This window comes from Phodopus roborovskii, unplaced genomic scaffold (genome assembly GCF_943737965.1).
Source record: "Phodopus roborovskii unplaced genomic scaffold, PHOROB, whole genome shotgun sequence".
Taxonomy (NCBI): domain Eukaryota; kingdom Metazoa; phylum Chordata; class Mammalia; order Rodentia; family Cricetidae; genus Phodopus; species Phodopus roborovskii.
Window position 1 is genome coordinate 50,737,149 of NW_026126517.1, and position 23,128 is coordinate 50,760,276.

General features: G+C 38.5%; 1 protein-coding gene across 1 annotated transcript in view; it reads left to right on the forward strand.

Moving 5' to 3' along the window:
* The window catches only part of Myo5a (myosin VA), a 148,170-nt gene that overhangs the window by 105,502 nt on the left and 19,540 nt on the right, over nt 1-23,128 (forward strand). The window contains exons 23-33 of the mRNA XM_051197955.1: nt 656-749; nt 3,238-3,386; nt 5,243-5,356; nt 7,567-7,710; nt 7,900-7,953; nt 9,124-9,351; nt 12,545-12,645; nt 14,786-14,866; nt 16,287-16,485; nt 18,530-18,604; nt 20,039-20,132. Of these exons, the coding sequence (XP_051053912.1) occupies nt 656-749; nt 3,238-3,386; nt 5,243-5,356; nt 7,567-7,710; nt 7,900-7,953; nt 9,124-9,351; nt 12,545-12,645; nt 14,786-14,866; nt 16,287-16,485; nt 18,530-18,604; nt 20,039-20,132 (1,333 nt within the window). The remainder of the gene's footprint in view (nt 1-655; nt 750-3,237; nt 3,387-5,242; nt 5,357-7,566; nt 7,711-7,899; nt 7,954-9,123; nt 9,352-12,544; nt 12,646-14,785; nt 14,867-16,286; nt 16,486-18,529; nt 18,605-20,038; nt 20,133-23,128) is intronic.

Consider the following 23,128-nt stretch of genomic DNA (forward strand, 5'->3'; position numbering starts at 1 on the left):
ATACTGGAAAGAGGGAATCTCACAGAATTACCTCTATCAGAATTTCCTTGAGCATGTCTGTGGGTTGTTTTCTGCGTTGTTAATTGGTGTGGGAGGGCCCAGCCCACTATGATTGGTACCATCCCTAGACATGTGGGCCTAGGCGATATAAGAAAGATAGTTGAGCATGATCCTAGGAGCAAGCTTAATTTACCTCTGTGGTTTCTTCTTCAAACTCCTGCCTTGATTTTCCCTGATGATGGACTGTGGCCTGGACATGTAAGATGAAATAAATCCTTTCCTCTTTAAGCTGTGTTTGGTTAGAGCATTCTATCACAGCAATAGAAATCAAAATAGAACAAGGTGATATCATTACTTTGGGAACAGATTTTTTTCTAGATGCTAGCCAGATGGTAAAACAAGCACCATCATCATCCGTTTCCTCTAAGATATGTCTAGTCTATTGGAGAAGACAAAAATTAAACCATTCATAAGGACTGTAAAGAAGCAAACACAGGTCTCTAATAGAGATGGTTTTCAAGAAGTTTCTCTGGAGAGGCAAGTGTGACAGGTAACAAGACATAACTAGATAAAAACAGGAAAACAGAGACAGTGACTGTTGTGTGGGATGTCTCAGTCTACTATAACCACCTCAGTTTGGCATTCCATTTTGTAGCTGGTGTCAAATTTGAAGGAAGAAAACACTTTGCTGAAGCAGGAAAAGGAAACCCTCAATCACCTCATTGTGGAGCAGGCTAAGGAAATGACAGGTAAGGTTTGTGTGAGCTCAGCCAATTTCAAACCAAAGTTTCATAAGTTTGACATTATGTTACCAGTTCCACAGTATTGCTTAGAGATGAAGCAATTATTTAAATTTCAGCTGCCATCTACATTTACAAACAAAATCCCAAATATTTCAGTAAACTTATAAAGTTGATCTCTGATATCTATGTACTAATATGAACTTAATCAGTAATATATGTAGCTTTAAAATTTTTTGCTTTGTATGTACAAGTTTTAATTACAGGATTCTTACGGGTTTAATAAGGATTCTTGAGCTAATTTGGGGATAGATATGTTTATGTGTTCTTTTATACACACACATATATGTGTACATTTGTTTTGAGTCCAGACTTGACTTGAGGTCTTCCTTCCTCACCCTTCCAAATATGCCTCCACACCTGATTATTTGTATATTTTCAAACTAATGTAATTGGAAATATTTTTAGGAATAGTACAATAATTTGGCACATGTGTATGTATAGTGATCAAGTCAAGATAGCCAACATTTCCATCTCCTCTGTCCCACTTTCCTACTCAGATGTACTTCGGAACCTTTATCTAACTTCTTTCTCTCCAACCTTCTCTCCTGGATTTCCCAGTACCTAGTGACCACTTTTCCTATACTCTTTTCTAGCAGATCCATTTTTTAAAAAGCATCTTTATTGATTGAGAACACATACTGTTTGTCTGTCTGTCTGGGCCTCGCTTATTTTTTATTTATATTTTACTAAAGCAATGAGTGTCATCCTATTAAGTTCAATTCTCCTTGCTACCAAACTAAAAATGGGAATTTTTTAAAGATAAATAACTAAGTAGATGTGCACATTCATTCTATTTATTGCTTGCAGGGTTGATTAAAAAGGTCATAAATAAAATGACCATATCAGCTTGGCCTAGGGGCATGTCTCTTGTGGAGCATTCTCTTGATTGCTAACGGATGTAGGAGGGCCCAGGTAACTGTATGTGGTACTGTCCCCAGGCAGATGGATGCAGGCTGTATAAACAAAGGGAGCTAAATGTGAGCCTGTAAGCAAGCTAGTAAACAGCATTCAGCCATCGTTTCTGCTGCAGTTCCTTCCTCTAAGTTCCTGCTTGAGCTCCTGTCCTGGTTTGCTTAAAAAAAAAAAAAAAAAAAAAAAACCTCACTTTCCTCCCCAAGTAGGTTTTAGTCAGTGTTTTATCACAGTAACAAATGGAGACGTTCTGAAAATAATCCCGAGTAAAGAGTAGAGAAAGTCAGGAATGAGCTCAAAGGTTTCCCTGAAGACCATGGTGATAAGAGCCCTCTGTATTTTCCCTCACATGATCTCTTCCCTCCAATTAAAGACAATGCAGAGGAACAATAAGACATCCTGGAATTAATAACTTAAACTAAAAAATACAGTGAAGACAAGAAGTCAGAAGAAAAATATTAAAAGGGACAAAAGAAAATAGTTTTAGGATGCAGATTGGCAGGGAAGGATCCAGAATGATGAAAACATTTCTATGGAAATATACAATTTTTTTTTAATTGACTATAGGAATGAAGAAGTAACAACGGATTTTGTCTTGAAAATTTTGTTGGAAGACTTGGACTAGCTTCTACAAACTGGTGGGAATAAAGGACAATTTATAGAGTGTCTTAGGAAAATTAGTTTTGTTTTGTTATTGCTTACTAGACTAGTATGTAGTAGAAGTTTATCCAGAATCTCTTGTAATCTGGGTGTAGTGGTGCACACCCATAACCCCAGCACTGAGGAAACCGAAGCAGGGTGGACTGCATAGCTCTAGTGCCAGGTTAGGCAGGGCTACATAGCAAGACTGTCTCAAAACACAAACAAATAGGAATGTGTTGTAACCAGTTCAGGAACTAGTGGGACCAAAGCTATAGTCCATGGAGAGATCCATAGAGGAGAGTTGTCATTTATAAGTGATTTCATTTGAGCATGCGTCTTTCTCTCCCTGCATTCACAAAATACTCTCGTGGGGTTAATAGTTCAATTCCACCAAGAGAAACTGGATGTCAGCATAACTGATTACATTCTTGAATTCTTTGGAGTCACCCTTTGTATAAATATCCCCTTTCCAGTTTTGAGGGAGAATTTATTTTGTTCTGTTTAGTTCTGAAAAAGTTTATTATAATATAGAACAGGCAATACTTCATCCTAGGTTGAGTAAAAGATGCAATGATGAAATCTAGATGATAAATAAGAATGGAATTGCCATCATCTCTGACACAAGGAACAGCTTTTATTGTTTTTTGTTTTTATTTTGTCCTGGTTTTTTTTTTTTTAAATATTACCCGTGGCCAGGGGCTTTTGCTTTTAGCCCCAGGTTTTTTTCTGTTATCCTTTGGCTTTTTATAGAAGGTCTAGCTTCTTCATCTGTCTCTTTGGGGTGCTTCAATGGCTTTTTTTTGCCACCTCTGTGGTCTGACATGTCACCTGTCACCCTTTCCCCAGGCCCTGATCCTTTATATACTCTTGTTTATTTCAGAAACTATGGAAAGGAAGTTAGTAGAAGAGACAAAACAGCTGGAGCTTGACCTGAATGATGAGAGGTTGAGGTATCAGAACCTTCTGAATGAGTTCAGTCGTCTGGAGGAGCGCTATGATGACCTCAAGGAGGAGATGACCCTGATGCTGGTGAGTCCAACACTTTTTTAAAGAGTCTTTCTGTGTAAACCTCTCTAGCCTTAGATTCATGATCCTTCTATTTTCTACCTCCTGAGGATTATAGGCATGGTTTATCATACCTGGCTTCTGCTTTTTTAAAAGATGAGAATATTTAGTCATATATAAAAGTATATAGAATCATTGAATGAGCCTCAGTATGCTACATATAACTATTTTTCTTCACTGGAGCTTAGAATTTCCAAGTTAAATTCCCACACAGAGAGAATCCATTCCCTGTTTATGATAATTTATGTTAGCTGTGTCCAGGGCTGTTCTGTTCTTCCACATATAGAGCCATTCTAATTATTATTAGGAAACTGACTTCTCTGGCTCTCTTGTTCCTAAAAGGTAACCTAATGGTACATGTGGCTAGACTGCTCTGAAATAGATCTTGTAAAAAGCAAGCTACATTGGTGCCCATATGAAAGAATAGTTACTTTAAATTTTGTTGTTTGAAAGATCTGCTTGACAGAGATCTTTAAAACATAACATAAAACCTGGTGTAAGGGATTTTGAAAAGCACATTTAAATCCCTCATTAGATGATTGCTCTACACTTACTAATCTGCCCTACAAAAAGACATTATACTTACTAAATCTGCCCTAAAAAAAGATATTTACAAGTAGGAGTGGGCTGCTTTAATCCCTGATTGACAAATGTGAAGAACCTTGCCTGGGCCTTGTCTCCCTTGGCCTCCAGGTTGGTAGACCCCTCTAAAACCTCTCCTCCTTCACATTCTGTCCCCTTCAGCTTTCTCAAGCATTGGTTTCTCTCCCTCAATGTTCTTGTTCTCCACAGTTCCATTCTGTGGTGTATTTTTATTTACTTATTGGACAGCTGTACTGACCTTTACAGCTAATCTGTGTTTGTTATACGTAGGATTAAACGCCACTGGTTACTTAAAGATCTCCTGAGGAACAGTGGAAAATAAATGCTTCTTTGACTCTTCTCTGTGCATTAGGTACAGAAAGCTGACCCATTTCACCTTTCCATTCCCTATGAGTCTTCTGAACATTGATCAATATGGTATCTTGTGTCTCCCAGATCTCCTGAATCATTGTGGTCATGATTCAGGTATCTTCAATGAATTCTGCCAGCATCTAGTTTACCTGCTCTGTACTGTCTCATTCTCACTGCTTACTCCACAGATTTGTGCCATGTGTAAAAGAGACAGAAAGTACAGTCACCTATTTAACTCCTACTTGCTTTTTAACCACTTACACTTAATTAGCATGCAATGAATGGTTGTGTCTGTCATTCAATGTATTTTATAAACTTTCTGGTAACTTTTATTTTATCACTAAAAGCATTGCTTGAACAGTGACTAAATAACTCAAAACTTAAAAAAACAAAACAAAACAAAAAACTCAAAGAGAGTCTTAAAGAAGCCCCATTGATAGAGTCCTTGATTAGCATGGATGTAAAGGCCTGTGTACCATTCTCAGAACTCATAAATAGGGTGTGATAGCTCATGCCTATAATCCCAGTACTCAGGGGGATCAGAAATTCAAAATTACCTTTAGCTAAATAGTGAGTTTGAAGCTAAACTATTCTACATGAGACCCTGGGGACTCTGCTAATAGTCACAGGTGATCTACATTTGGCCATTTGGTTTCATAACAATTTTTATGATGCTGGCTTGCCTTTCTCATTGGAGAGATCACCCCCTTATAACAATTGATCAAAACAAGATGGAACCCTTGAACATTTGACCATCAGTTCAAATTACTGAGTGGAGATTGCAGTGAAGACATTGTGGATGTTTTCTTCAGTGTGCATAGTTCTGTTATGTTAAATGAATTGTATCTGTGTTATTTACCTCACAGAATGTGCCTAAGCCAGGACACAAGAGAACAGACTCTACCCACAGCAGTAATGAGTCTGAGTACACCTTCAGCTCTGAATTTGCAGAAACTGAAGACATTGCACTAAGGACAGAGGTACATTTATCTATCGCTAAAAGTAAGATGTGCATGCTTCTATTGATGGCAACATTTCTAGTATCCTTAACCAGTTGCATATATACATACCTATTGCACATGTTTTTGCCAATACATATACTAACTTTTGTTTGTCTTTGGTGGTAGAATTGAACCAAGAACTTAATATATGTGACAAATATGTGCTCTAGCACTGAGCAGTAACCCCAGTCCCACATTATATTTTTAATATAAGTTCTATAGCAGTAGTTCCTTTGATGTCTCCATCACGGTTGTTCCCTAAGCAGTTTCTGCAGAGAACTCAGCTGCTGGCTACATTTGCTGTGATGATCTCGCAGCCTCTGTAGGGCTGCTGTGTGGTGGTTTGACGCCATTGATTCTCCATGCTTCTATAGGCTGTTAGCGTCCTGCTTTATTCCTGACTTCCTCGCAGCTTCCCACCTGGGGAAAGGGCCACCATGACTTTCTCAGCTGTGTTAGGATGATTTCAAAATTAAATTCAAACAAGTAGTAATAATTTTATTAATGAATTCTATTATCTTAAGTTGTAAGACTATTATTTTTAAGGTCAGTACCAAAGCTTCACTTACTCAGTAAAGGCTTGGGTGACAAAGTCCTTACTAAAAAAGGGAAGGAAACTAAGACCCACAGCTCCTCTCACTCAGATAGCCCACTCCTCCTCCTTTCTCATGTGGTCCAGAGAGGTCAAATGACCTTGCTATACGTAGATACACCATTGGGACTAAGGAAACCATCTGAGCACTCTGAAGTATTACCATTTGTTACAACTTAAGTTATTTTGTATTTGGCAAGTGCTATCTTCTGTGCCCTACAGTTTCCTATTCTCATATTCCTATCTGTAGAGTTTTGTTCTCATCTAGCAATCAATGGATTCTGTATATAACATTAACTGATAGCTGAGAAATGACTCCATCCTATTTTAATATAATTCCTTTTTAAATGTCCATTCAAAGCCCAAAGGAATGATTCCAGTTAATAACATTTTAAGTATCAAGAGTGAAGTACTATGTTTGTTTATAGAATGGAGGGTTCTGTTGCAGTTTTCTTGAAAGTTGAAGTTCCAGTAACATATGTATCACTAGTAAATGAGCAGATGTTAAGGCATTTAAATTTGGTGGTCCAGCACAATAGCTCAGTGGGTAAAGTACTTAATGTGCAAGCCTGATGACCTGAGTTCAAGCCCCAGAACCTATTCTGGAACGAACTCCTGCAAGTTGTTCTGTGGCCTCCATACATTTAACCTTATTAAAAGCCAAAAGCCAAAATTTAAAACAGCATTGAAATACCACTTTTGGACAGTCAACCGAGAAGAAAACTTTTCTTTGTTGAGTTATAGCAGTGATTATTGTCCCAGGAATGATTGTAGTTGTTGATGTAGGTAAAAGTTGCCCCAGCCCACCAGACTGCCAAGTGCTATGTTCAGATATTTATGTTCTTGGATGTGTATTTCAGAAATTAGAAACCATCTCATTGCTCATCAGGAAGACAGTGACTAAACTGGTGGTTCGCCTGGCTATACAGTTAGACAGAGAACTGGAAAACAATTACAACTTTACAACCCAGTCATCTCCCAGCCATGTAGTCTTACTTTTTTTTTTTCTTTCTTTCCTTTTTTTTTTATTTATTTTTTTATTATTATTATTATTTTTTTTTTTTTTTTTTTTTTTTTTTTTTTTTTGGTTTTTCGAGACAGGGTTTCTCTGTATTTATTGCTTTGGAGCCTGTCCTGGAACTAGCTCTGTAGACCAGGCTGGCCTTGAACTCACAGAGATCTGCCTGCCTCCCGAGTGCTGGGATTAAAGGCGTGTGCCACCAACATCCGGCCTATAGTCTTAATTCTTAAACAGAGTTGCTAGGGTTGCTATGAATATACATCCACATTTTAGTAAATGCACATAGATTTCCACAGGCTTATTTATATTCCATCAATATAAGGTGAGACAAATGCTAATATGGGACATTACTAACTTTGAAATGCCACCTTTGGACTATGTGCCAGTCAGTTAAGAGAGAAGTAATCCCTCACTATTGTTTAACTTGAATTTTTCCAATCATTATCTAGGATGAACATGTTTTTTGTTTTGTCCTAAATTTCTCCTTTGAGTTTGACTATTTTACAACTGACCTGTTTTCCCTTTGGCTTGTGAGTCTTCTGGCTTTTCTTAATTCTTATGATTTCTGGGCATTAGGAGCCAAGTGAGAAGAAGGTGCCTCTGGACATGTCGTTGTTCCTTAAGCTCCAGAAGCGCGTCACGGAGCTGGAACAGGAGAAGCAGATAATGCAGGATGAGCTGGACCGAAAGGAGGAGCAGGTGTTGCGCAGCAAGGCAGCGGTGAGCAGCAGTGGTCTGTCCCGGGACCAGGGGCAGCCCAGGGAGGCAAGGTTGTCCTGTGTCTTTCTGTAGTCCCTGAGTTCCTTAGCTATGCAGCACTGGCTGGAACTCTGAAGGCTTTGACACGTCACTGTTCTTTGTACAACAGCTAAGTGTTCTAATAGTGTCTTACTTTATTTTTCTCCCCAGGAAGAAGAAAGGCCACCAATTAGAGGTGCAGAACTGGAATATGAGTCCCTCAAGGTATTGAAAATTTCAGCCCAAGACTTTGAATATTTTGTTTTGACAAGAAAGCCACTAAGAACTTGTCTTTCTCTCTGAGAACATCCTAAGCTGAAGGATGTTCTAGCTTAAATCTTGTCCAGGCACTAGTTCTAGCCTCTGTTGTTTACTTTTACAAACTATTTCATCTAAGTAGGACTTCACTCTGAACAGGAGGTAGTAGCCCCTCGAGCTACAGTAGTAAAGATTATGAACTCTGGAGTCAGGCTACTTGGTTCAAGTGCTCCCTCCTATCTGCCAGCATAAAAATCTAATTGAGGCTGAGGGGCAGAGTAAAGGTATACATAGGGTAGCAGTCTGCTCTCCAAAACATCCCATGCCTCACATAAACAGAGATAAGTGAAAGTATTTCCTGTAGTATGAGTGAAACCCGGATTGACACAGCATTGGATGAGTGGTTCAGCATCAAAGTCAATACATTGTCTTGTTTTCTGTCCCAGAAATGAGCAATGTAAAACTGATTACCATGCTTGGTTTTGCCCTTAAATTTACCTGCAAACAAAACTTAGGCTTCCCAGGATTGGGACTCAGCAGTCTGCATCTGGGAGTATTGCCTGACCAGATCAGAGTAAATTTGCCTCTGGAATTGGAGTTGGTGATACAAACTATCTTTTACATTGCTCAGTCCCACTGATGTCACACTTAATCTGGGAGGTCATAAGAATGGAGATTGATGTCCTTTCTAATAGAATTCTTCCATCACCTTGGAGAGGTTTAGTTTTCTGATACAAAGATGAGCATGACAACATTAAATGTCTTAGGGTTTCTATTGTTGTGAAGAGACACCATGACAATGGCAAAGCTTATAAAGGAGAACATTTAATTGGGGCTGGCTTACAGTTCAGAGGTTCAGTCCATTGTCATTATGGTGGGAAGGATGGTGGTACTCAGATATACATGGTTTGAGGGAGGTAGCTGAGAGTTCTACATTCAAATCCAAAGGCAGCAGGAAAAGATTATGACACACTGACCATGCATCTGAGATCTCAAAGCCATCCCCTCTAACTTCCTCTAATAAGGCTATGCCTACCCCAACAGGGCCATACTTCCCAGTAGTGCCCATCACTGTGAGTCTATGGATCTATTTTTATTCAAGCTACCATAGTAGACTTGTCCATCTTTTTCATTCAGCGTCAAGAACTGGAATCAGAAAACAAAAAACTGAAAAATGAGCTGAACGAGTTGCGCAAAGCCCTCAGTGAGAAGAGCGCCCCAGAAGTGACAGCGCCCGGTGCACCTGCCTACCGTGTCCTCATGGAACAGCTGACCTCTGTGAGCGAGGAGCTCGATGTCCGAAAGGAGGAAGTCCTGATCTTGCGGTCTCAGCTGGTGAGCCAGAAAGAAGCCATCCAACCCAAGGTAAGCATGTGTACATGTTGAGTGTGGAGTGTGGTGACTGGCTCTTATTCCTTCTGTTTTTCCTCCAGTTTGTAACGAAACCAACACATAAGAGAAGTTGCAGAAAGCCACTGAGTTCTCGGGTGTCTTTCTAAGTTACATTTCCTACAACAAGCAAAGGTTATTTTTTTTTTAAATGCTTTTGTAGCAATCTCGCCTCCTAAACTAAAGTAAAATACATTAAACATGAAAATCTACAAATTATTTTGATACAAAGAGGCATTAAGTCTAACTAAAAATTACTTACTGAGATTGACCTGCATAAGTGGAAAAGTAACAAAGTGGTTAGAAATTAAATCAGTTTGTGGAAATTACATGCAGATGGTTTCAGTTGACTCCCAGGCATTCCCTTTTACATGGAGAAGGTAAGAAGGGCTGTTTCATGGAGTCAACAGAAAGCACTCTACACTGTCACCTTTCCTGGATCAGGCTTGAACAGACTGGCCTTGAGAAAGAGACCACTGTATACCTCCTGGACAAAGATTAAATCAGTCTTCTTTCCCCTCTCAGCTAACTGATAGTCTCTCTTTTTTGTTTTAAATTTACAAATAATTGTGTGTATTTGTGGAGTACAACTGATACTCTCATAGGAAATTTTAGTGAAAATCAAAAGATTAGAAAATAAAAATGAAACAAAGGGTGTAAATACAACCTCACTATTGGAGCACATCCTTTAGTAACATACCTGCCCACTTACACTAAGTTCACATAGCCCATGTGACAACTGTTCTAGGATCTCAACACAGTCCTTGCTTGCCCAGCTCCTAGCCTCCATGTAACACAACTTGTCTGTTCTGGAGGACCATGCAATATACTGAAACCTTCCAAATACCCAGTGCCTCTTTGTAATCCTGGCTTTCTCAATTTCTTGTTTTCAAGGCAATGGTGAACACACAGTGAACTAGGGTGTGAGTCAGCCCAGCCAGCTCTGGTTTGTTTGCTCTACCTCCAGAGAGCGAACTCTGGGAGGTTTTCTTGGACAATTGCCCTCCCAAAGGCCACTACTTGAACTCTTCCAAAACCTAGTATGAAGTCTGACCCAGACACATCAGCATCAGAGTTACTCTTTCACACACCCAAGCATTTTACATCCAGGAACATTTTAAAATGAAACAACTCAGAAAAGAATTTAAGCATTAGAAACAGGAGTTCCAGCCAGGTGGTGGTAATGCACGCCTTTAATCCCAGCACTTGAGAAGCAGAGGCAGAGGCAGGCAGATTTTTGTGAATTCAAGGCCAGTCTGTCCTACAGAGTTAGTTCCAGGACAGCCAAGGCTAAACAGAGAAACCCTGTCTTGGAAAAAGAAAAAACAAAAAGAAGAAAAAGAAATAGGAGTTCCTATCTCATACACATATATTAATGTCTATCTTATGACAATTTTGTGAGTGCTAATGCATTAGTGTTAGTTTTAGAAGAAACAAGTCTTGTCTAGATTTAGTGAAAGTATCTGTTCATGAAGCTAAAAATTTGTTGTTTTCTGCATTTTGTGCCTGCCAACATGTGATTTTTCAGGATGACAAGGTAATTATACATGTTTTTAATATTTAGTAAGTACTTCTGTTTAATCCTAACATTGGCTTGGTGCTTGTGACCAGGTCTATTTTATTTTGTACTTTTTTTTAAGATTTATTTATTTATTTATTTATTTATTTATTTATTTATTATTTGTCTTTATGTGAGTATGTGCTGAGGACAGGTATAAGCTGCCATGTCTTGCTTCCTTTTTACTTACTAATTTCCTATGTGACGTCTTCCTATATGAAGTCACTAGGAGAAACAGTGATTGTAATAGCTTCCAATCTGATTTGTAACTCATTGTAGTCCTGGTGTCATGCACAAGTTGGGAGAAAACCCCTTCACTTGGAGCACTCTTAAATGGACAGTTCTCCCGGGTACCACATCACACAAGGTTGAGGAGAAATGGAAGGGCTGAGCGTGCACTCTTTACTACCACTTTCCCTTCCCTAAGAACAAAGCCCATAGCTAGAATGAAAAGTAGCTCCTGTGAAGTTGCAGAGTTGAATTTCTCTACTCTCGTGGTTTCAACTGTTGAGAGTTAATGGGATGCTTCATATATGATGCAGCCTTTTAAGAATTTCGAGTCACTACTTATGAGAAACACATGGAAGACTCAATGTTGTAGTACTTATCTGACTCTGTCTCCCAAGAACTATATACTAGCCAAGACAGGCAGAATAAGGAAAGAACCATCTGTTTGTACCCCAGGACATCAGCAAATAGAGACACCCATCTTTCCCTGTCTTTGTACTAGCTGAACAGATCAAGTAACCTAGTTTATCAGAAGTTCAACAACACTCCAGAAAAGTCCTAAGATATGCAAGTACAGTGTACTTTATATCATTATTTGATATAAAAACCTGAGTCTTTGTGAATTATGTTTATAGGTCTTTAAAATTATAATATGAAATAGATTTTTTTTCTTTCAAGGAAAGAAAAAATTAAATTAGCTGAAATATACTAAATATATATTCTTTATAAAATAAAGCTAAAGAAATGTTTATTTGGGGCCAGGATGAGTGCAAATGTGTAAAATGTCTACCTAGCATGCACAGAGCCGTGTTCGATCTGCAGCACTTCATAAACTGTGCATTCTGTGTTACATGCCAATGATCCCAGCACTGAGGAAGATGAGTCAAGAAGACCAGAAGTTCAAGGTCATTCTCAGATGCATAGGAAGTTTGAGGACAGCCTGGGCATAAGCCACCACACCTAACTTAGAGCAAACATTGATTGAAAGATCAGACATGTTTTTTTTAGATCAAGAGAATGACCCTTTTAAGTGCTAAAGTTGTTATTCTTTAGAGGCAATAAATTAGTCATTCTATATAATGTTTTTGGTGTGTACGTGTATGTGTGTGTGCATGTGCGTGCGTGCGTGTGTGTATGTGTGTGTGTGTGAGTGTGTACAAAAGAGAGAGAAAAAGAGAGTGTGCATGTGTCTGTATAAGACAGATGGTAACTTATGTGAGTAGATTCTTTCCACCACATGGATTCCAGAGATTGAACTCAGGTCATCAGGCTAGGTGGTAAATGCCCTTACCCACTAAGCCCGAAAATGAAAAAAGTATGTTATTGTGATCCACAGCTACTGAGTTGAGCCTTCATGTGGAAATGTGTCATTTCTCCCTTTAGAATACAATGACAGATTCCACAATACTTCTGGAAGATGTACAGAAAATGAAAGACAAAGGTGAAATAGCACAAGCATATATTGGTTTGAAAGAAACAAACAGGTAAGTTGATCTTTTTAATCCACCTTGGTTTAACTGTATTAATCTGAGTCTTCAAGCCAACCTCTTGTTCAGGAAGTCAGTGTGCTAATTCATTGCTTTATTAGACATCAGCCAATCTTCAAGAAGGTTACTGGTTGTAAACCAGATTAAAATCCCATTCATAATATAAAGAAATTATTTATAACTGGTGTCAAAGATAATCTTATTCACATTATGTCAAGGGCCTTGGCTTTAAACTGCCTTGAGAAGAAAACCCGTTGCTCGGTTTAGATCTCCTGGGTAGATATTCGAGTTGGCTATTTGAAGGTTTGCAACTACAGTGTTCAATAATTGAAACATAGCATGCAGAGAAGTGAAGGTGTATGTGCCTGGAATTCCATTAGTGGTAGCCAAATATCTCTAGAAGGGTGCCATGACTTGGGGATGGGAGAATGGAGAATCATACCTGCAGTTTTCAGCCTTACTACCAACCTCATGTCTGAACTGAGATTTAGTGTCGTTTTACTCTAAAGAAAAAAAATTACACACTGAACCATTTTGAGAGAGCATTGTCAATAGTGAAAGGCAGTTCTGAAGTCTCCAAAACAAAACAAAGCAAAACAAAACAAAATGAATGTCTTATTATAGAAAGGGTAGTATTATGCTGTCCAATCATGCACTAAGCTATTCGGTCATCCGGTCTGAAATGTTCCTACCTCATGTCAGATGCTATGTCACATAATGGGAACACAGCAGAAGACAAATAAATGCAGTTCCTTCCCACAGAGGTTACAGGCTCCTTATAGAAATGACTGAGAATGTTTGAGTTTTAGTCTAAAGGTAGTAGAAAGAACTGAAGTAGGAGAAAGATTGTAATGGAGAAAGATTGAAAGCACAAAACCAGTTAAGAGGCTTTACTGTAATCCCATGGCTGAGTGTGGTGACTTGGTCGATGACAGTTGCAATGGAAAGAAATGGGAAATTTTGAAAGATATATATGAAGATGAGGTCAGTAAACCCTGTCATATGTTGGGTATGTGAGAGGTTTCTAGGGAAGCTTGCAGTGCGGACTCAGATGGATATGCTAATGCCATTTCATGATCTTGAGACCAGGGTGGAATGATGAGTGGATTTACACATACTGAATTTTAGCAGACAAGAAAGCATTCAGGGAGAGAAATCCCCTAGGCAACTGAGTTGCATGTAATAGATCTATAACCAAGACACATGGCCTGAGATATAAATTTCGAAGTCATAAGAATACAGTAAAATTATTGAAACCTCAAAAATAGGTAACAAGAGAGAAGGGTGGTAGGAAGAGAGAGAGGAATGATAGATTGAAAATAGAATTGATGTTGTATGAACATAGAAACAAAAGTATATCAAGATTAAGAACCTGAACTCTGAAATCACCTGGCACTGGACTCAAATACTTCCTTACTCGCTGTTAATTCAACATGGTGATAGGAGAACAGATAAGGTAATGAGGAAATGTAGAACAGCATCTGACATTTAACAAACCCCCAAAATGTATTGTTTATACCCTAGGTAGAAAAAATGTAACCAAATAAATGTTGTCTATAAACTACACTTATTTTGATAATGGGTGGCAAATATACCTCTAATAGGAAGGGAGTTTCTACAGACCTTAAATTTAATTTTATCCAAAAATTTAAAACCATATCAAACACTGAGATATATTGGATATATTCTTATGCTATTTGTACAATAATTTTTATAAACGTTTACAAGGGGAATCAGATTATGTTGAAATACATTCAGATTTCATTTTGAAATAGATTATGAACATTGCCACATGAATATATACCTAAAGTTTTCATTTCATACGTGTGTTATGGTTAGCCTTAATGTAATGATAGATGTGTAAGGTTATATGGCTAGCCACGTAAAACATTAGACATTGAATGTCTCACTTTCCAGTCGTTTCTTTCCATTTCTTCATTTACCTGTGATGTAACTTCTTATCCATTTTTTAATTAACCAAAGTAATGTCATGATAATGTAAAGTCATGTGTAATTACTAAAAATGGTCCTGTCCGCTTAGTAAATACTGAAATACCATGTGCTTTTCTTGACCACCATCATCTCACTCCCATCCCATGTCCCTTTGTGTTTTGCATTTTGTTCTTTTACATGGAAGATCATCTACTATGGATTACCAGGAGTTGAATGAGGATGGAGAACTCTGGCTGGTTTATGAAGGGTTAAAACAAGCCAACAGGTTATGTCTGTCTCCTCAAAATGGAATGCTATTAACTTGTTTTTCTTACTAACAGTGGACTCACAACTTTGACTACTATGTGTCTTGTGCATTTATGGTCCTCATGAGACAATTAGTCTAAATAAAATGTAGAATCTTCAGCCAAATACCTTCTGTAAAATTGTCTCTACTAACAGATACTGTCAATGCTAAAGTTGACTGTAGGTGAATACAAATTACTTCATAAATGCCACAGTGGTGTCTGGAGTGAGTATCTAAACACTGTGAATCTCTCTAGGACTTGATGAAAACAGTCTTCTAGCTGCACCACAAGTTATTGGAGCATGGCCACTAGTACTCATTACCTGGACAGTAGCTTATTTGTAATGAATGTCAATCTGGAATACATATTTCTATAACACATGTGGCTACTTTCTCCTTATTATGATGCTGCCTAAAATTGTTGTTAAGTGCCCGATTCAGCATTCTCTGTGGTTATTGTGAGATTCAGAGACAAAGAAGTCAGGATAACCACCTGAGCTCAGCAATTCACTTCCAGGAAAAAAAAAAATAGAATTAGCTGCATCTCTCTCTCTCTCTCTAACATATTCATCTGTCCTACCAATGTCTGTGTCTTAAAAATCTCTTACAGAAATATAATTTTAAAATTCTTACACTGTTAAAAGGGCTATGCTTGTTGCTTTGTTCTAACCATAACAATCGGCATTAACTGCAGTGTTGTGCGTTAGCTTTCTTGAAATTTCATAACTAAAATACTTTAGTCTGCTATTAGTAGTTTGCTCACAATGACATCAGTAAATTTTAGTCAGCAATTGAAAACAAAGAAAATCAAGATTAAGTGTCTGTTTCTTTGTGATAGTTAATGTTTGACTATAACTTTGTCCAAAAGCTGTATCTTCTTAAGATTCTGTTAGATATGTAATTTCATGGGTAGAGAGATGACAATTCTATCTATACACACATAGACACACACAGAGAACTTCTAGATGCTATTTGAATAAATCTATAAGTTTCCAAGTAGTGCTCCAGCCCATTAGTTCTAGATAAATAGACAATATTTAAAACATGGTCCTGGTTCTACCTTTGCCTGAAATCAGTGGCTGTGTCTTTAAAGGTCTTTTTCATTAGGATTCACATGTATTTTGCCTTTCACGATGCAGCTATTTATTTATTTTTTGGCAATGATACTATCTTTGCCAACTTAAAGGAGAACTTAATACAATTCAAAAAGACACAAATTTGGACACATCGGCTTCCATTTCTGGCATTTGAGTTTCCTGACATTATCGGGCTCAGGAGATGCACAGATGCTAAAGAATATCTGCTTTTCCTATTCATGCAAAGGAACATGTAGCTTCACACCCATTAGTGTGAACTTGGGGTTTCCTCCCCCCCAAAAACTTGTGTGGCCTCTCTGCAGGCTTTTGGAATCCCAGCTACAGTCTCAGAAGAGGAGCCATGAGAATGAGGCAGAGGCCCTCCGTGGGGAGATCCAGAGCCTAAAGGAAGAAAACAACCGGCAACAGCAGCTGCTGGCCCAGAACCTGCAGCTGCCCCCCGAGGCCCGCATTGAGGCCAGCCTGCAGCATGAGATCACACGGCTGACCAATGAAAACCTGGTAAGGAGAATGGCCGTACCCCAGTCTGCTATAAGTTCTTTTTGGACAATCACAGCTTTTCCCTGTTGGGAAAGACACTCTTCTATAGCTGACAGAGACAGAAAGGAAAATATGAATGTATTGGTAGATACGAATCAAAATAATGAGATTGCACCCAGTTGCTCTTAGGCAACTGAGCCCTCTCTGACCTTACCTGCGGTGTCTGGAAGAAAGTCCCCTGACTACTTGCTAGGCTTTGAATACCAGAGAGATACAGCTACAAATTATTCTCCTTTGGTTTCAAGCATCCAATGAGAATGCTATCCAGCCTGTCTAGTAGAGAAGCCGGGAAAGATTCTTGGTTAAACTAAGCTTGGACATGGCTTTACATTTGGTAGAGCTTCTAAAACAGGGTAGAGAGACTAGTATTAAGCTTGACTCATTTTATTCTTTTAAGCAGAATTTGAACAGTAGTAATGAGGGCACTTTTGCTTTTCCCCTTACCAGATTCGGAATGCTTCATGGACTCCAAAACTTTTCCTTTTTCCCCCATTCCTTTAAAATTTTACTAGAAAAAAAATATTTTCTACAATATTTCTTTCTGTGTCACATTATAACTTTGATTATATATTTGCAATTTTTAAATCTATGTAAATTTCCAGATATACTTGCTGCATAAAAATCAGTGAAAGATTATAATTACAATTTTTTTGCATAAAATCTGTTCCTTAGTGGCATGAAAAATTAACACCTTTTTAAAGATCTATAACGATCTTAGAATTTCTCTGAAAGTCTAATTCCTTTAGTGATAATTGACAACATAGATAGTTCTCTACTACCATATGTTCACCCATGTTTTATCTAGATTAGAAAAATAATCAGAGTATTTTCTTTCCAGTCTGTCTTATGTGTGAAGCTCCATGGTAGGGATGTGGGGGAAAGGCTGGGGATGGTGTCTGGGCTCTTCAGCATGACTGAGGATGGGAAAGGCTTCTGAGCCGCAAAGTGTTCTTAAAAAGTTGTGTTTTACTCTCAATGATTAAATAACTAACAATGCTTTCAATGATTAAGTATTGACAAATGTGTGGAATAATACTGATTGATCAGTGTACAGATTCTTTGCTTCTGAATTATTGTCTTAAAATGCTCTGTGAAATAGGTATGTTTCTGGGTGGTAGATTCTCAGTTTGTTCACTAATTAATCAAGTGCTGCCCTTACAGCCTGTCTGTACTATTAATATTCTTGGAAAATTTTGTACCTAATGTAGAAACAATCAAGCCCTACACTCAATCTAAATGGAAGACTCTAATTAGCTTGTTCTAGGCTAACCCTTTCCAGATCATCTGCTTGTGCCATTACACTGACTGCCAATTCAAAGAATGTTATCAAACTCAAGTGATGGAAGGGTATGCCTTCCCAGGCTGCCTAGAGTTTCTTAGTCATAATTATGCATTTTTTTAGGATGCACTTGAGCAGAATATTAAGGCAACAGTGTATCTGGGCTTAGTGTTTCTGAAGCTTTGCCTTGCATACCTCCCCCCTGCCCCCCCCACACACACACAGGTACATACAGGAATAGCTTTCTTTCTCCTCTAGTGCACAGGCTTCACAGGCCTCCCCCATGCTGCCTCTCACCAGCTCCACCAGCCCCAAAGGTGGTGGGGTGCTAACAGCACTCCTGCCTTTTTTATTTGTTGCCTTTCTGACCCTTGCTGCTCTGCTTGTAGTTGAGCAGTATAGCAGCTTGGGGAAAGTCACAAATGGGGGAGGAGTAAAGGCCGGAAACTGAAGTGTCCGTCTTCTCTGGGTACCATGGTCCTCTTTTCTATTGACATACAGAATGACAACATCCGGGCCATCACCTGTGTCCAATGGTTGTGCAAAAATATATCTGTAAATATGAGACTCATCTGTACTAGAAATGGCAGGTGACACATTGGAACTTATAAGTATATACAGTTTCAATACCTGTGTTTTAAAGTTTTTTTTTAAGTTAATTTTTCTGAGAGGTAGCATTCTCTCAAAGACACAAGAAACAACTATCCATTGTACCTGTTTTTTCAGTATTTTGAGGAATTATATGCAGATGACCCTAAGAAGTATCAATCATATCGGATTTCACTTTACAAAAGGATGATTGTATGTAAACCATAGTGCTTCTCTGTTGTCTTCTGCTACTTCTAGCCTTTTCTAACTGAAGAGCACACTGCTGCCTGCCACTGCCCAGGAAGTCACTTCAAAAACCTTCACAAAATCTCTTCCCTCAGCCTCCACAGCTCCCTTTAGCCATTGTGTCATCTCTTTCAGTGTCCTGTGTCACTGCGTGTTTGGTTTGTTGTTAACCCAAGGCTTACAGTGTGATGGAAGCATAACCCAGCGCTGGAAATGTTAGCAGCTGTTCCCTTGGAATCACGAGTCTGGTCTGAATCCACTCTTGTGCAAGCCGGACAGGGAATCAGTATTTTCGAATGATGTTCTTCCCTGTAACTCAGTGACAACCACCAGCCATGTTCATTGACTCATGCCCTTCTGAGCTTTCTTAGTCTGGTCCTGTCCACTTACTTCTTAGTTACTGAGTTTCTAACTGCTTGTCCTCTGAGAGAATTCTTTACTGAATAGAGCCAGTAGTCACAGATGTCTTATCTTTGCTTTAAATATACAGGTTTTCTTTCTCTCTCATTTATTCCATTAGGCAAAGTCTCTTTTCTTTTTTCTTTATTTCTGTTGTAAGACAGGTTTTCTCTGTTGTAGCCTTGGCTGTCCTGAAATTCTCTGTAGACCAAGTAAGCCTTGAACTCACAGAAATTGCCTGTCTCTGCTTCCTGAGTCTTAGGACTGAAGGCATGGGTCACCACATTGAGGCAGCTTTTTTCCCCAGAGACAGACTCTCACTACATAACCCAGGCTGGCCTTGAATTCTCTCTTAGAATTGGGTTCTAGGCATGCTTAGTGCTATGTAGTAAAACGCTCTTTATCCTTCTTGCTTTTTTGTTGTTTGGTTTGTTTTTTGAGACAGTGTTGCTCTGTAGCCCCTTGAACTCACAGAGATCCATCCAGTGCTGCCCTGAGTGCTGGAACCAAAGGTGCAATGAATGCTACAACATCTAGCTCAACTTGCGTTTAGTTTTCCCAAACTTCCTTATGTTTCTTTGGCTTTAAGGCTAAGTGTAGAATTGGTAACTCTTAGCAATCCTTTACACATGGAGTGCTAGTCTTTACTGAAGGGCAGCCATCCCAAGGTCTCCCGCAGAATATTTGTGCCCTCATCAAAACTCATTTTTGCTCAGCCCTCCTTCAAAGGTAACAATGCCATCAGTGAGTCGTTTCCCACAGGAGCCTGCTGGGAGACTTCCATCACGCTGTAAAGGAACTTACTGCAGTGTGTACTTTAGTTGCCTTCACTGTAGCCGCGCCTGTCTGCCGGTTTGAGCCAGCTGGTGTCTCCACCGGAGAGCTCTTGTGCAGCTTTTGTGTGAAACTAACAGTGCTGTTGCTGTGATTGTGTCTGTGCTCCCTTTGTGCCCGTACCAAGCCGCTTTGAGCTTTCTGATGTAATTCTCATTTTCATCTTAGGACTTGATGGAACAACTTGAAAAGCAGGATAAAACTGTCCGAAAACTGAAAAAACAACTGAAGGTCTTTGCCAAAAAAATTGGTGAACTAGAAGGTATTTGTCAAATTTTACCTCCTGTTGCTAGCATAAATCTCCATTGGGTGAATTTTTAGAGAAATAACCAAAGTGACTTTTGACAATCCTGACCTCTGTGGAGTGGAAATTTCTACTTCTACGTGTGGGGATAATTTACATAGTAATAAAGCAGTAAGTTACAAGGGGAGAAAATTCATTCAGCAGTCATCTAACCAACATCTGTGAGGTGCCAGATACTGTCCTAGTCAGTATAGCGTGTGTGAACAAGCAAGGACTCCAGAGCCAGCTTCTTAGACTCAAACCCTGTCTCTCCTACTTCCTAGTCTCAGAATAATTGCAATTGCCGAACTCTCCATGTCTCAGTTTTCCCACATTCTCACTGGGAATGATAATATTATCTATCAAACATAGTTTGTAAGAACTGAGAGAGTTAATGTGGTTGATGCTTCTACAATAATGATAGTAAATGCTATCTATTCACAGCCTACTTGTTATTACTAGAGATACAGAAAGGAATGTGGTAGAGTTTATCCTGAAAGATGTAACAGAAAGATAGAAGTTAATCAGAAAATATGAATTATAATTATAAAGAAATACAGTTTTAAAAATATAATTACTTCTTATGGAATAGATAAGCTTCTTGAAAATAATCCAATGTAAACATACTAATCTTGTCTTGTGGGTTAGTTTGTTCCTTCAGTAAGTTTTATTGAATACTTTCTAGGTTCTGAACACACGGTAGCAAGTGCTTGAGATCTAGCTGTGAAAGACGAAAGCAGATGCTAAGTTCATTCCAATGACCATATCACTGCTCAAGGCATTTTAGAGACAGAATTTCAAAGATGAAAGCCCCTTTAAATCTTTGCAAGCTCTTACTGTTTATACACAAGTGATATGCTCATCCTGGCCATCTATTGTATTTTCTAGTTGTCATCTTTATGATTCTATGGCACAAAGAGTAGAGAGTTCCCTCCACTTGAAATATTCAAGAGATTCTGTCCCTGTGAACTCCATGTTTGCTTTCCTTACTCACACTGCATCATACTGTCCTGTTTGACTGCTGGTGTCCTGGTCGAGCCCTGCTCACTCTATGGGACCAAAGGCACATGTCACATTCTCAGAAGCTGCTTATCACACCATAGACCACATGACCCTGCCTCCGGTGTTTGGATCATACTTTCTGTGGTTTTTCACTGTCATTATTTTTTTTTAGCAGTTTTTCTGTTTGAATTGCTGGTTGCTATGCTAGACCAAGAGCGTTCTGAGCATGGAAATCACCTCTTATTTCTTATAGTTATAAGGAACGCAGTGTCTGACCTATGATAGAGCATAGTACCATGGGTGTTAACTTTGAAGAGGGATTACTCTTTAATATACAGATATTGAAATGTTTGTTTAGATGTCAGAAAGATTATTTCATAGTCATATATTTGAAATAGACTCTTAACATTACATGATTCATATACTTCACTAAAACTTTGGAAAGTGCAGCAGCTGGGGAGATGCCTCAGCATATAAAGCACTTTCCACAAAGCTATGAGGAGTGGATCCCCAAACCTGCCTAAAAAGTTATGAGGTATGGCAGCTACCTACAATCCTAGTTTTAAAGAGACAGGGTATCCCTAGAACAAGCGGGCTAGATAGACAAATACAAGAAGAAACGTCTTTTAAAATTCCAGGTCTACACACATGAGCTGTAATGTTCATTGGGGTACTTAAAAATCTAGGTTATGTTTTCCAGAGAACTTTTTACACTGAAATGGACATCATGCTAAGACAGCAGAGGATTTGCGGTAAAAACACTGTTTTAATGGTATTGACCTGTGAGGTGGTTAAACTAGTATCTGTTTGCCAACATTAGTGAATGTGAATAAATATAAAAGCCATTATTACTCCACATTTTAAATCAGTTTTGTATGTTTTTACCAGTGAGGTAAACTCTTTTCAGTTAATATATCCTGAATTAACTTTTCAGTCAAAATATCCTGAAAGTGAAGCAAAAAATAACATTTATGCTAACAAGACAAGACATATTAGTTGTTAATAAAGTTTATATTTTGAGTTAAATGACTTATATCTACAGGATAAAATGAAACAGGTACAACATGACAAACTCTTCTAACACCTCTCTTCATTGCCACATCTGTGTTTTACAGAAAAATAAGAGTTGTGCAACAAGCCTTCTAATAATCAAAGTTTGTTTTTTTTTTTCCTTAAATGTGTTAAAACATATTTAAATTCCTTTGTCTTCATGTAAAATAGCAAGACTCCTGCCTCTCTTGTGGGCTATATTAAATTAAAGACACTTTTTTAAAAAGCAAACTTTTTAAAAGAAAAAATGTGAACATGTATAATTTTTAGCAGAAATTATGCAGCTAAGTAGAGAGTCTTTCATAATCTGGTGTGCCTGGTACCCTATTTTAATCCAGGAGTGGGTGTTACCTCTCCACTCTCATCTTAAAAATCAAACCTGAAATATTACAGAAGCCAATAACATTTTTTGATACAAGACAAACAAAACCCCAGAAACTATAGTTAGATCTGTTAGCTCATAGGTCTAGAACTTCAGCCTTCTGATTTCTCTGCTTTAGATCAGACTTGCCAGAATTTTTCTACTTGTAAGAAATTGTCTGACAACTGGTTAAGCCTGACATTAGGATCTTCCTGGTACTTTGGAGAGAAAAGGAAAATTTTTAGGGACTTTTTGAATTGCTTTCCTTTCCAAAAAAGAAAAATTAAGGAGTATTTTTTTATGTGTGTTTGTAAGAATCTAGAAAATGGAAACAGAGATTGCAGCAGGTTCTCTAAGAATGTCTGTATTAGAGCATCAGGCTGTGACTGCTGACTCAGTCTCTGTACTGCTCAGACTGCGTGATTCATAAGCAATAACAATACATTTCTCACAGAAAGTTATTCTCAAAGGGATAGTGGTTCAAGAAGATATCTGCAGGTTCAGTGTCTGGGGAAGGCCTGGTTTCTGCTTCCCAAGTGGCATCTTACTGTGTAGCCCTCCA